This window comes from Scleropages formosus, chromosome 22 (genome assembly GCF_900964775.1).
Source record: "Scleropages formosus chromosome 22, fSclFor1.1, whole genome shotgun sequence".
Lineage (NCBI taxonomy): Eukaryota > Metazoa > Chordata > Actinopteri > Osteoglossiformes > Osteoglossidae > Scleropages > Scleropages formosus.
The window spans coordinates 6,987,329-7,000,427 of record NC_041827.1 but is presented as its reverse complement, the minus strand read 5'-3'; the positions used below and the strand labels follow the sequence as shown (position 1 = coordinate 7,000,427).

The 13,099-nt window shown below is 41.9% G+C and overlaps 1 protein-coding gene across 1 annotated transcript; it reads left to right on the top strand.

Annotated features, from left to right (window-relative positions):
- Positions 1-4,069: 4,069 nt before the first annotated feature.
- ddx23 (DEAD (Asp-Glu-Ala-Asp) box polypeptide 23) lies at positions 4,070-11,771 on the top strand. Its single transcript, XM_018725258.1, has 17 exons — positions 4,070-4,143; positions 5,302-5,483; positions 5,691-5,816; positions 5,998-6,091; positions 6,205-6,270; positions 6,566-6,704; positions 7,089-7,222; positions 7,430-7,542; positions 7,729-7,872; positions 8,149-8,374; positions 8,724-8,869; positions 8,997-9,174; positions 9,492-9,734; positions 9,943-10,094; positions 10,268-10,376; positions 10,460-10,634; positions 10,897-11,771. The coding sequence occupies exons 2-17, from the start codon at positions 5,302-5,304 to the stop codon at positions 11,118-11,120; spliced, it is 2,451 nt and encodes an 816-aa protein (XP_018580774.1). The 5' UTR covers positions 4,070-4,143; the 3' UTR covers positions 11,121-11,771.
- The last annotated feature ends 1,328 nt before the right edge of the window (positions 11,772-13,099 follow it).

Below are 13,099 nucleotides of genomic sequence, written 5' to 3'. Positions count from 1 at the left end.
TTGCTTTTAGCGCGCAAAAATAAAGCTATTTGCGTAAACTTGATGCATCGTTTCAGCCCATTCCCCCTGGAGAGGAGGGAATAACACTGGGATAGAGTGGGCAAGAGCAGAGATCAGGTCCGTAACCATGGTGTTTGCTTGTTTGTACCACAAAATGGAGCCATGGTGAGGAACGCCGGATTCACCGTGGTGCTTGTTTCTCGCTCTTTATACCACTGCAGCCACCTGCTGATACTTGACCCTGATCGCACAATATGTAGGGCACAGGGCCGGGCAATGAACTGATGTGACATTTCTCCCAAAATCACCCACTCTGCTGCTCTGTTTCTTTGACGTTTTTGTGTTGCCGCGTGTGTCAGCTGAGGGAACCTTCAGCGCAAAGATACACGGGCAGCAGTTAATGGTTAAGAACATACATTTGTATTCTCGAGGTTACAAAGGCCCAGGAAGGACCCTGCTGCAGTACCCCTGAGAAGGTACTTTTAAGAAACAACATTGAAAAGACATCATCAGGTGAAATTTAAGGAGACTTTGACAGAAAACAATAAATAGGCTCTCTTTTTCTCATAAGAGCTCACATGAATGGAAGTGTGTTTGGTTCCTGAGTCACAAAATACTGGGTTTGTTTCAGCATGTAAAAAACAATAAACATTTGACAAGAGAGGAGAAAATGATGCTGAAACAGTGTTTCGGTCTGCAGGCAAGGAGTGACTCCAGTCATTTGGCACCTTTTTTCCATCTCTCCAGCAAGGTGATGTTGGAAAGGCTATATAATGCAAAGGAGGCCATGGCATGATTAAAATGACAGCAGACAAGTAAATTCACAAGAAAGAGGTGCTTTTGTTTTGATTAGTTGTTCACATAATATACTCGGTATGATAGTCTATTGACTTTTCTGTGTTCATTACCTGATTGTGTATTTTCAAATACAATTTTACCTACTCTGGATAAGTCTTGTAAGGCTATTTTCACTGACTCGGTGGAGTGATCAGACATCATCAGTGTTACTTTTTACTTGCAGGAGGACTGAGGGGGTGTTCTGGGTGACAATTCTATTTTGAATTTACTAGATATATTATGGTTTAAACTGAAACATGTGCACATGAATTGTTTAAGCAACCTGAAAAAGACAAAGTCATGTGAATTATGTCTGAGCATCCAGTCAAGCCTGTCCTACGCATAGTCTTTTTTTTGCAGAATCCAGAGCCATTTGGTTCTCCAGAATTATTATTCACTTACACCACTTTATTTTAAAAAAAAAAATCATAAAGAAAAGACATTATTTCACTGAAGCAGAAAGAATAATATCCCCCAAAAGGCCATTGAGTCTTACACTCAAACCCACTTTAGGACAGATAGACCCAGTGACCCATCCAACACCTCTCTTTAAGCAGTTATCTTCTAAACATGCAGTGACATGTCTGTTCTTAAACTCGCCAAGATGTGAGGTAGTGCTGACAGGAGCTTCAGGACATCCAAGGGCATCCTGTAGCACTCATCTGCCACGCTTCACATGCTAATCCACTTACTGCTAACAGCTAGAACGACACAGACCAGCCAAGGAGAGCAGTTCCCATTACAGGGGACAAAAATGGGGTAAATGACCATCAGACGGTCTTTTCGGAAGCTGATTGTGTCCTGAAAACTCGGAAAATTACAACCTCAAAGCACAACAGCAACCTATTGTCCCTTGAACAGAGGGCATTGATAACCTGCCGATAGACTTATCAAGATAAAGTAATAAACGGTGTATACTTCATTGGCCTGCAAAGCGCCAGTATCTCAGATCTCAGAAGAGCAAATTTCTCTTCCATGAGCTGCAGCAATGTTCTTGAAATGCTTATTGAACAACGTAGTAAACAGGATGTTGAGCTGCAGCTGTGTTTTGTATTTACTGTAAAACAATATACTGACAAAACACCGAGCATGAAGCCTAAATGCTTAAAAGCATATTATCATGTGTGATGCCATGATGCCAGTAAATCAGGTTTCAAATTCATTTACACATTCAGTTTTCTCTTGTCGCTTACTGTAAAGATGTATTTCAATATCGTTAAAATGCACCAGTATGTAATTAACATGGTCTTTTCTCCTAATGCTAAACAGATGTTTTCGGCGCAGGCAGTCCATTGTATCTTGGAAGAAAGCAGGAACGGTTATTGTTAATGTGCAGGTTGTTCCTTTTTCCTGCCTGTGGGGTGAAACCATTGAATGTTTGTATTTAAAATAAAAGGGCAACATGCTTTGCATTCATAGCAGGATTTCAATGTGTCATGGACATTTATTTGTTATGCTGTGCAGTCTATTTGCGTGCCGTTCTACTACAGTCCCAAAGTATAGATTTGATGTTTACCTTTCAAGCTGGGATGACAGGAAGGGTGATTCTAATAGGGAGTGCAATTGCAGCTGCGGCAGTGCTTTCAAAAAGAGGAGCCAAGGGACACAAAAATTAGGGCAAGAGTGCCTCCAAAGAATGGCTTTGCTGCGCTCTTCCATGTATCTGGGTTGGATGTCAGCGCTATGGGCATGGAAAACTGCTTCAAAAGAGCAACATGTCCTGTTCAAAGCTTTGCAAAGCCAGAGCCTTGGTAGGCGTAAGCTTTCCCCCTTCATCTTCCCTCCTCACTAATATATGCTCCTTCCACTCCAGCTGATAAATAAAACAACAGCCCGTAGGCTTAACGATATCATACGTAAGAATGGGCTGATGGGACTGAAGCTGGCGGGACAACCACCACTGACCTCCTGTTGAGGTCGCAACACAAGACACGACGGATTGTTCCTAATTCAAATCATTCGGATGAAAATACCCGCAGACCCAGAGCGAGTGAAAGATTGCTTTTAAAATACTCTGACAATGGGAATAAAGGCAGCGTGTAGGATTGAGCACACGACAGCAACGCTTTCTTTCATCAAATTCTGCTCGAAATGCCTGTCTTTTAAATGCTAGATATTTCATAGAGATGGACCGCTCAACAGAATATTCTCAATTGCCATTCGCTGACATTTTTGAAAAGACTGATCATAAATTCGGGAAACAGTTTGCGCACAGACTTGCAGACTGTCACAGATTTCATTGCTGTTGTGCTTAGTAAGTCACAACATTTTGCGTAGAAAATGAGGGGACCTGCTGTTGTGCCCTTGAGAAAAGTATTTCATATACTGTAGTCAAAATACCACACAACAGTATAGTACAGTAACGGGCCCTTTGCTATGAAAAAAAGTGTTTAAGCTATGATGGTGCCAGAGAAAAGTTTTCTGCTCATCAAGGTCACAGGACACCTTCTTTATTTTTGAAGCTTTTAAAAAAACAGTTTCATTAAGCACTTTCTTCTTCATGATTTTCATCCCTTCTAGTGTTGCCTTAATACTTGAGCTCCTATGCAACCCAAAAACAGTAGGAACGACAGATAAAAACCTATTTTTTTATTAGTCAGCGGTTAAATCCCTTAAGTCTTCTTTATATTTCAAGAATCGTGTATCATAAAACTGCTGACAAAACAAACAAGAATAAATAATTGCAGAGGAACAACGACCAGTCACACAAGTTTAAGTCCTGTGTGAAGGGAGCGCAAAGTAAATGTTTTGTTCCCCGCAATCTAAATTATTTAGCTGTTAGAAAAAAATATATGTACTGTAAGTATTAGGTTGAAAAAGACAAGCCATTTTATTTTGTATCGATCGGGTTCATTTAAAGAGGTCGTAAACATCACCTCCTTTTACAGAGAACATGAGCGCCGCCGAATGTCTAACTTTATATCATCACGCGGGGGTTTACAGAAGCTTGTTGCAGACACACGACAAAGAGGGTTTCACTCCTTTTTCTTTGAGTAAGTTTATTGTTTTGAAAGGTATGTTCTCTGAATTCTAAATTGCCTGAATCAAACAATAATACTGTTAATCACTTAATTAAACGAACCTAGTTTGGTACGTATTACCCTCCATATCCTTCACGTCATTTTAATTTGAATCCTGGGATATTGAGTCCGACACGCTTGCTCTTCGCGTTTCAGTAATTCTGTAAAAACTACAACTCCCAGCTCTAATTTGAAGGATTTGGTTGGTTTGTTTCCCAGGTCGCACAACATGGCGGCTTGATAGAAACGACAAAGAATCGCAAAAAAATAGTTTGATTCAGTGAAGGTGAGTAGCTGGATAAATCTAAATTGCTTTGTACATTTAATAATTTAAGCCCGTTGTATAACGAACAATGCATGCGAAATTTGTGACTTTACCCAAGGCTTATGACGTTATGTTTAAACAAGTGTGTGACCGGTTACTTACACAGACTCGCAGCGCGAGGAGCTTGACGTTGGACCGCCACACTCTGTTTTTTTTTTCCTCTTCTTTTTTCTTCTTTCCTCTTTCTTAAGTCTGTTTACTAGGTAATGTTACTATCATCATATAATTGGACAGCAGCAGCCGGAAACTAGTCTATTGTGTGCTACTCAACTCAGTCAGTGTGTGATCACATCGATCGTGGCAAATTCAGGCAGGGTAATTTAATTAGAATTAGATGTAAACAATTTACATTTATTAATTTAACTGTCGATTTTTTCCAGAGCGACTTAGTATTTAGTTATTTACACATCTGAGTAATTTTACTGGACCAAGTACTCGCTTGGCCTGGTACTTGGCTGGAGGTGGGATTCGAACCTGCGACCTTTGGGTCCAAAGCAAAAGCAGCAGCCCTAGGAAAATAACTAAGTATCTTAACGCTGTAAGTCGCTTTGGAGAAAAATGTGAACTAAATAATCAACGTAATCTGAAGTATCCCTTGACTAGGTGCTCTCCCTGATTCTGAACTGATCCAGTAAAAATGGGTGAAAGGGGGTAAATCTCTAACGTTGATTGCATGGCATGGGTTCTGGTCCATTAGCTCTTCTCTGGTTCTGCTCGAAAAGCGCTCGGAGAAAGCCGAGCGCAGAGCATCAACTCTTCTCCCGGTCAGCAGTGTGATTCTTTGCATTGATGACAAATTTGTGAGCCACGGAAGCACGTGCAGGCACCCAGCAGCTTTCCCAGGGAGAGAAAACTGCAGATGTTAATTTTTGTCTTTTTGACACTGATCATTGATAAACAGCTGAAGCTCTAAGGAATGCCCTGATATGCGGGCTGAGTGAGTTCATTTAAACAACTGCAAGACATGTATGGGTCAAATATTTTTTTGGAGTGAAGTTCAAATCAGATTGCCAGTCTCAGAATATTAGAGAAGCTGCATGTAAAAGAAGAGGGGAGAGAGGTTGCAAGGTCTCTGATTGAGGATTGTGCATCGTTACCTGACAGTTTGTGTACGTTCAGATGGCAGGCGATTCTTCAGACAAGAAAGAAGTGGAGTCCTCTGGGGGCAAGGAGAGAGAGCGGAAGCGTTCTCGCTCTCGTTCTCGAGACCGTGAGAGGAAGGGATCTCCGACGAAGGAGCGCAAGCGCCACCGTTCTCGGGAGAGAAAGAGATCCCGCAGCCGATCGAAATCTGCAGAAAGGTGTCGCGTGTGAAATTTTTCACTTAAGCAAACCGTCTACTCGGATGTGTTTTGTGGACATGATAGGTTGCGTGTCCTGTTCTTTTACATAGCGGTCCTCAAGCAACACACAACAGCGCATTATAATAAAACAAGACTTGTATGGTAATATTAGTTGTTTAGAAGTTTTCATGTTAACGGCTTCTCTTTTCCAATTTGGTTTGTCAGAGATCGACGGCAGAAGGAGAGGGATAAAGAACGCGACCGGGACAAGGACAGAGACAGGAGTCGTAAGGATAGGGACAGAGATAAGGACAGTCACCGGAGAGACAAGGATCGCAGCAGGAAATCTAGGTGAGTTCCTAAACATCTCTGCATTCCATCGTCTCTGCCCCAGTGGGTCATTTTATACTAACTGAGCATTTGCAAGTATTGCACAAAATAAGCGTTCTTTATAAAAAAACAATAAATTGGTTAATATTTTGACTGCAGTCTTGTTTTCTGATTCTGAGTTTTGTTTGTTTGTTCTGAGCAGCACATCACCCAAGTCAAAAGATGCCAGAGTAAAGAAGGAGAGGGATGTGAAAAAAGAGGAAGATGAACAGGAGGAAAAAAAGAAAAAAGAGAAGGTGAGTGCGAAGCATCTCATTTTAAATTCTGTCGTTCTCCAAGACAGTACTGCAACCAGAAAAGCCTCACCTTTAACATCTCTCCTCAGCTGCCATTATGCTTTCTTTGGTAGGTCCAGCCACTGTCTCTAGAGGAGCTTCTGGCTAAGAAGAAGGCTGAAGAGGAGGCAGAAGCCAAGGTTAGCAGGCCCCTGGCATCATTTAGATTGTAACATGATTGCTGTATTTGTGTCCCTACATCATGCCATCCTGTTGCTGCATGCATTATCTTGGTACTTTTTTTTAATTCTCGATTCACATAGCTAAGCATTTTTCTGAAGCAACACTAACTGCTGCACTACCTGTGGCCTTCTCTATATCACCAGCAACATTATAATACATTATTAACCAATGTTCTTATTTGGAATGAAGTTTAATAGCTATGTTGTGAAGTTCTTCTATCTAGACTAACTTATGACATTCTCCTCCCCTTAGCCCAAGTTTTTGTCCAAGGCAGAGCGGGAGGCGGAGGCCTTAAAGCGTAGGGAACAGGAAGTAGAGGAGCGGCGCAAACTCTTGGATGAGGAGAGGAAGAAGAGAAGAATCTTTCAGGACATCGGGAGAAAAATGCTGGGTAAGAGATTTGTGGGGAAAAATTAAGAAGAGTTTTCATGTATTAATTTTGTTTGTGAATATGTTGTGGATTGTTTTGCCACTAGGCCCATTTTATAATTGTTTGGGACATTTTTTGTAGATGTCTTAGTCGATTTTAATTTATGTGTTTAAGCGGAGAAATGTTTGACCTGGATCCATTTGGAATAAATAAGCAAGTATAGTTCAGTAATGTTGGTTGATCTGTTTGTGGAGGTGTAGGAGTAAATGCAGTCGGGTCAAATTAGTCTCGCGACAACCATGCTGTAGCATTAACTGTTAAGACACGTTGTTTGTACTCAGGGTAGTGATAGTGGGGTTGAGTCTGAATACAGAGAAATGATGGGGTGTATATGTTTATGTACAGAGGATCCCCAGGAAAGAGAGCGCCGCGAGCGCAGGGAAAGGATGGAACGAGAGAACAATGGTAACGACAACGATGACGATCGGCAGAAGATCCGTGAGGAGAAAGACAAGGGAAAAGAGCTGCAGGCCATCAAGGTTAATGTGTACAAGATGTAGTATGACCAACTACACATGACTGTGGGTCCTCCAGGGTTTCAGTTTTCTTAAGTGGAAATACTCAAGATTTTTCTCCGTCTTATTACCCACCCCCATTAATAAAAGATAGCATGCGTTTCTGTAATGATTGTTTATATAGACCTGTTGCCTATAAAGGGGAGTCTGTGCTGTCCATCTCTCCATCAGGAACGCTACCTTGGAGGTGTTAAGAAGCGTCGGCGAACACGGCACTTGAATGACAGGAAGTTTGTGTTTGAATGGGATGCCTCTGAAGACACCTCCATTGACTACAACCCCTTGTAAGATGCACAAGCTGATGCTCTTTTGTGGTGACTTTGTTTTTATGTTAAGCTGCCATTCATCTTTACATGTTGTATTTTTCTAGATTTCTATTCAACTGCCTCAGTAGGTTTAATTCCACCCCCAGTAATATTAAGCTGCAGTTACATATGATTCTTTTATTTTCCCTTTGCTCCTGCCTTAAGGTACAAAGAAAAGCACCAGGTGCAGCTGTATGGCCGTGGCTTCATTGCAGGGATTGATCTGAAGCAGCAGAAGAGGGACCAGTCTCGCTTCTATGGTGACTTGATGGAAAAGAGGCGGACAATGGAGGAGAAGGAACAGGAAGAGTGAGTCGGGACCAAACGCCACACATCTTTAATGTCACACAGCCCGTTTTAAAGGCTGCATGATGTCTCGCGCAATGATAGAGGCTGCCATTGCATATAATTGTTATACACAAAATTTGTAAATTTTTGCAGTCCATGTTGCGCGGGAGCGGATTTTCCTTAAACTAAAAAAAAGCTTGCATTTAAGTGCATCAAAAATCCCACAAACACTTAAAAGAGCGTAGAACAATAGCATGCGGGCTACGAATGAGGAAATTTTAACTTTGATCCCTTCAGGTTGAGGCTAAAGAAGGTGCGCAAGAAGGAAGCTAAGCAGCGTTGGGATGACAGGCACTGGTCTCAGAAAAAGCTGGATGAGATGACAGACAGGGACTGGAGAATCTTCCGGGAGGACTACAGCATCACCACCAAAGGTGGGAAGATTCCCAATCCTATTCGTAACTGGAAGGAGTACCCGCTGCCCCCACATATCTTGGAGGTCATTGACAAGTGTGGCTATAAGGTAAACAACTTTGCATTTTCCTTTCTTCATTTTGAGTCTGACAGAGACCAAACTATTAGACAGAGATGATCTGCTGGTTTTCGGAATAAAATTTAAGTCAATCAGTTTTTATCACCTTAAATGTCTTACTAATAACTCCTGTTCAATTGTGTTGAAAAAATACAAAAATACCAGAATGTTCATTGAAAAGGAAGAAAAATTAAACTGAAACAATGTTTTCAGTTTCCGTTGTTGTTGTTCTTTTTTTATAGTGTACAGCGGTTCAGAGCTGCAGTGGCATTGGAGCTGTTTTCTCTATCCAACCACTAATCTTTTTTTAATTCCCTCCCCACCCCCCTCGCCTTTGCAGGAGCCCACCCCCATCCAGAGACAGGCCATTCCTATTGGTCTTCAGAACCGAGACATCATCGGTGTGGCTGAGACTGGCAGTGGTAAGACTGCAGCCTTCCTCATCCCCCTGCTGGTATGGATTACCACCCTGCCCAAGATAGACAGGTAAGAAGTCTGTATTCTCTTGGAAGTCTGCCAACGAAAGCAAATCACAGCCAAGAAATGTAATTTCTTAGGGGTTTTAATTCTCTTTGACGTGTACCGGTGCCCTTCCTGTGCCTCTCTTGCACAGGCTCGAAGACTCAGACCAGGGCCCATACGCGGTGATCCTGGCACCCACCCGTGAACTGGCACAGCAAATCGAGGAGGAGACTATTAAATTCGGGAAGCCTTTGGGCATCCGTACAGTGGCGGTGATTGGTGGGATCTCCAGGGAAGACCAGGGCTTTCGTCTGCGGATGGGCTGCGAGGTGTGTGGCACCTTTTGTAACAGGGTCCTTGTGGGTTGAAAGCACCATCACTGTGGAGAGTGTTACCATTTCCTGGCTGGTTACTGGGGGGGGGGGCATCTGGTCTCTTATGCATTAGGGTGACCAAGCTGGTAGTGGTTGTCTAACAGCACCAGTATGGCTACCCAGCCTGTAGAAATGTTTAGATTACATCTATTTACATGTCAAAACTGAATTTATTCCAAGTTGTTGGTGTCACTCTGGTACAGTTGGGTTACCTAAGTGTCAAAAAAGAGAACATGAGGAAATATTAAAAGTGAATATCTTCTTTTTGCCAGATTGTGATCGCTACTCCAGGTCGTCTTATTGACGTCTTGGAGAATCGGTACCTGGTTCTGGGCCGCTGCACATATGTGGTTCTGGATGAGGCCGATCGCATGATAGACATGGGCTTTGAGCCAGATGTGCAGAAGATTCTCGAATACATCCCTGTCACCAACCAGAAGCCTGACACAGATGAGGCAGAGGACCCAGAGAAGATGACGCTGAACTTTGAATCTGGGAAACACAAGTACAGACAGGTAACAAAGGGTAGCAGGTCAGAGGCAATTGTAGTGTTGCTATCAAAACTAACACTATTGGTTGTGATAATTCTGATAGATGAAAGTAACCCCTTGTTCTCACCACTGGAGTCATAAAATGTCACACAGTAATTTGAGGACTTGGCACAATTTGACGAGGCCTGGGAATAAAATGTCCCTTTTAACAGTGTATGACTGTTGTCCCCAGACGGTAATGTTCACAGCTACCATGCCACCGGCCGTAGAGCGACTGGCTAGAAGTTACTTGCGGCGCCCTGCTGTGGTCTACATTGGTTCTGCGGGCAAACCCCATGAGAGAGTTGAACAGAAGGTCCTGCTCATGTCAGAGGCAGAGAAGAGGTGGGCATCTCTATTTGTTGGGTTTCCATGTGGCCATTTCTTCAAAATTAGTGCTTTTGTTGTGCTTGATGTCTCTAGCGGGATTTTCTTTGTAGCCATTCTGTTATGAAACTGGAATAAGATATACACTATAGAAAGAAAAGATTTTAAAGACTTTTGGGCTTGTTTTACAGAAAGAAGTTGCTGGATGTCCTCGCTCGGGGCTTCGAACCCCCAATCATCATCTTTGTCAACCAGAAGAAAGGTTGCGATGTCTTGGCCAAGTCCCTGGAGAAGATGGGGGTAATGCGACTCAAGATGCATAGCTGTACTATTGCTGTTTTTTCTGATGTAATGGATTGAGTTATTTCTGATGCCTTCCTCAGTACAACGCCTGCACACTTCACGGTGGCAAGGGCCAGGAACAGAGAGAGTTTGCTCTCTCCAACCTCAAGGCTGGTGCCAAGGACATCCTAGTTGCCACAGATGTTGCTGGCAGAGGTATCGACATTCAGGATGTGTCTATGGTTATCAACTACGACATGGCCAAGAACATAGAGGGTAAGCCTGTGTTGCCTCTTGTTTGTGTTGTTTGTTTTCATGACTAACACATTTCACACTCTGTTCTATCCAGTTTCTCCTTTATTGAATGTTAAAGGTCTTCATTTTCCAGATTATATTGTGGTTAGCTATTCCTTTTTTCCTTTTATTCGCCATCTGTAACCATGTCCCTAACCATATTTTGTGTAGGTGTAAGTACCTAAGAGTGTTATGAAAAACATTTTTGTGTATTTTATGAATGTGTTTTTCTTTGTTCCCCCAGACTACATCCATCGTATTGGACGTACGGGTCGTGCAGGGAAGAGCGGTGTTGCTGTGACCTTCCTGACCAAAGAGGACTCGTCTGTCTTCTACGACCTGAAGCAGGCCATATTGGAAAGCCCTGTGTCTACTTGCCCCCCAGAACTGAGCAACCACCCAGATGCTCAACACAAACCTGGAACCATCCTGACCAAGAAGAGGAGGGAGGAAACCATCTTTGCTTAGAACTCCCCTGTTTGTTGCTCACTCATTTCAGGCCATGCACAGGGTACCGTACTTCTTCCCTTTGTCACTGGGTCTTCACACAGCTGTTTGGTCTATTTGTCTACACCCATAATTAGTTTGTGCTCATAATCCAAATGGTCTGTTAATAGCATGTTCTTGGAACTTCCTCATGAACTTTGCCCAGATCTTATCCCCTACCCCCTCTGCAGGTGATAAACCGATTCCATTAGTCATTATTTGCCCTGCAGAGCATCAACCACATGCAGACCTTTGCTGAGAACTGTGTGAGACCTGTGTTATCAGTGAAGTTCATCATGATTTGGTTTTTCAAACAGTGTAATTCTACTGTTTTTGGGAACTTCCTTATCAACCATGACTGGAGACCTGTGTGTGGAATAAGGGAACAAAAAAGAAAGCTGGACTTGCTGGTTAACAGCTTGAAGATCTGCCAGAAATGAACGCAACAAATACACAGGAAACATGGAAAAGTGTAAATTCTTTTCTACACATTTTACTGTCAAAGGAGAACTTTACTTGTATGATGTTATTACAAAAGGTTTAAATTTTTTCCCGGGAAATTGTGCTTGTATTAAAGTGCAAAGAGAAGGTGTGAAATTGTTCATTGTTTTAAATAAAAGTCCTTTTCCCTCATAACTAGTCTTTTGTATTTCCCCATTACCATCATCTTCAATCATACTTTTCACAGAGGATGTCTGGCAGACACAAGAAATGTATGCACTGAAGTCATTTTTACTGGAGCCATCAGTTTTAAACTTAATTTATGCCTAATTCAGAATGAAAACTTATTTCCTCTGCATCGACTGTTTGTTGCAGTCTTCAGATTTTTGTCTAAGGCCTTTTCTATGGAACACACTTCTCTTCACCGAGTTGTATGTCGCTTCTGAGAAAAGCCTCTGCCAAATGCATTGCGACTTTTTGCAAAATGGCTGGCATCTCGGTTCTTTGTCAGGCTAAAATCTGTCTGGTACAGTAATTCCCATACAGCACTATGCATACAAATAATGCTTATAGATTTAAAACAGACCACTAGGATTTTAACATTGTTTAATGCTTTAACATATTCGGTAATGTTTTAAATATCTTACAGCAACATCATGCATATGTTTTTTCCCCTGTACGGTAATAAATGAACTCAGTCTATGTGTGAAACACACTGAAGCAAGCGTGGTACGGAGAGGCGTAAACCGCAGACAGGCCAACAAACACCCAGTCCTTCTGTTAGAGGCAACAAAGGTGAAAGCAGAGTTAAATCCGGAGCAGTTTCACTGTGAGCGGCTTGGCTGCTCAATTCAAACACAGATTTCTGTAGCCTGAGTGACAGTTGAAATCTGCAGTTTGCTGAGTGGTGCCTCGGATTGGTAAAGGTCCTTAATTATGGTACTTATCCCGAGACGACATGGTAAAAATACCCTGCTATATAAATAGGTAGATCGTTGTAACATTGTTTTCTTGGACAAAACTCTCAGCTAAATAAGGCAATAAGAAGATTACTTCTTGAATATGATCCCCTTCCTGGGAGTGTATTTACCTGTGTGAGCTCTGAGGAAGTTTTTTTTGTCTTTTTTGGTATTGAACAAATGATCGTTACATTATACTGTATTACACTTCATTTTAAAGCTTTTTTCCATGGCTGTATGCATTCTAACCTTGCAAGTCAAGAAGAGTTACAATATTAAAAGTACATAAAATGGTATGTTTATTGAAGTTTTTAGGATTTTAAATTTTTATTTTAATAGAAAGCATTCTATACAGCATCAGGCAGGAAATACATTTTTTTTTTCAGAAATTCGGGGAAGGGAGGTGTATTGTCACACTAGCACACCTTTAAGTGTTAGAAGTGGAAACATGGTTACATTTAGTGCATTTATTGCATTACAAAGCAGACATCAAAAAGAAAATAGTGCAATTTTTTTACCTACACGGAAGAGGAAGTCTTGATAGTGTAAGGCGTTGTCTTT

Excerpts from the sequence above, each read along its gene's own strand:
- ddx23 (XM_018725258.1), top strand. The coding sequence starts at position 5,302 with ATGGCAGGCGATTCTTCAGACAAGAAAGAAGTGGAGTCCTCTGGGGGC. Across the intron at positions 6,705-7,088 it reads CATCGGGAGAAAAATGCTGG|AGGATCCCCAGGAAAGAGAG; the intron begins GTAAGAGATTTG and ends GTTTATGTACAG. Across the intron at positions 10,095-10,267 it reads ATGTCAGAGGCAGAGAAGAG|AAAGAAGTTGCTGGATGTCC; the intron begins GTGGGCATCTCT and ends CTTGTTTTACAG.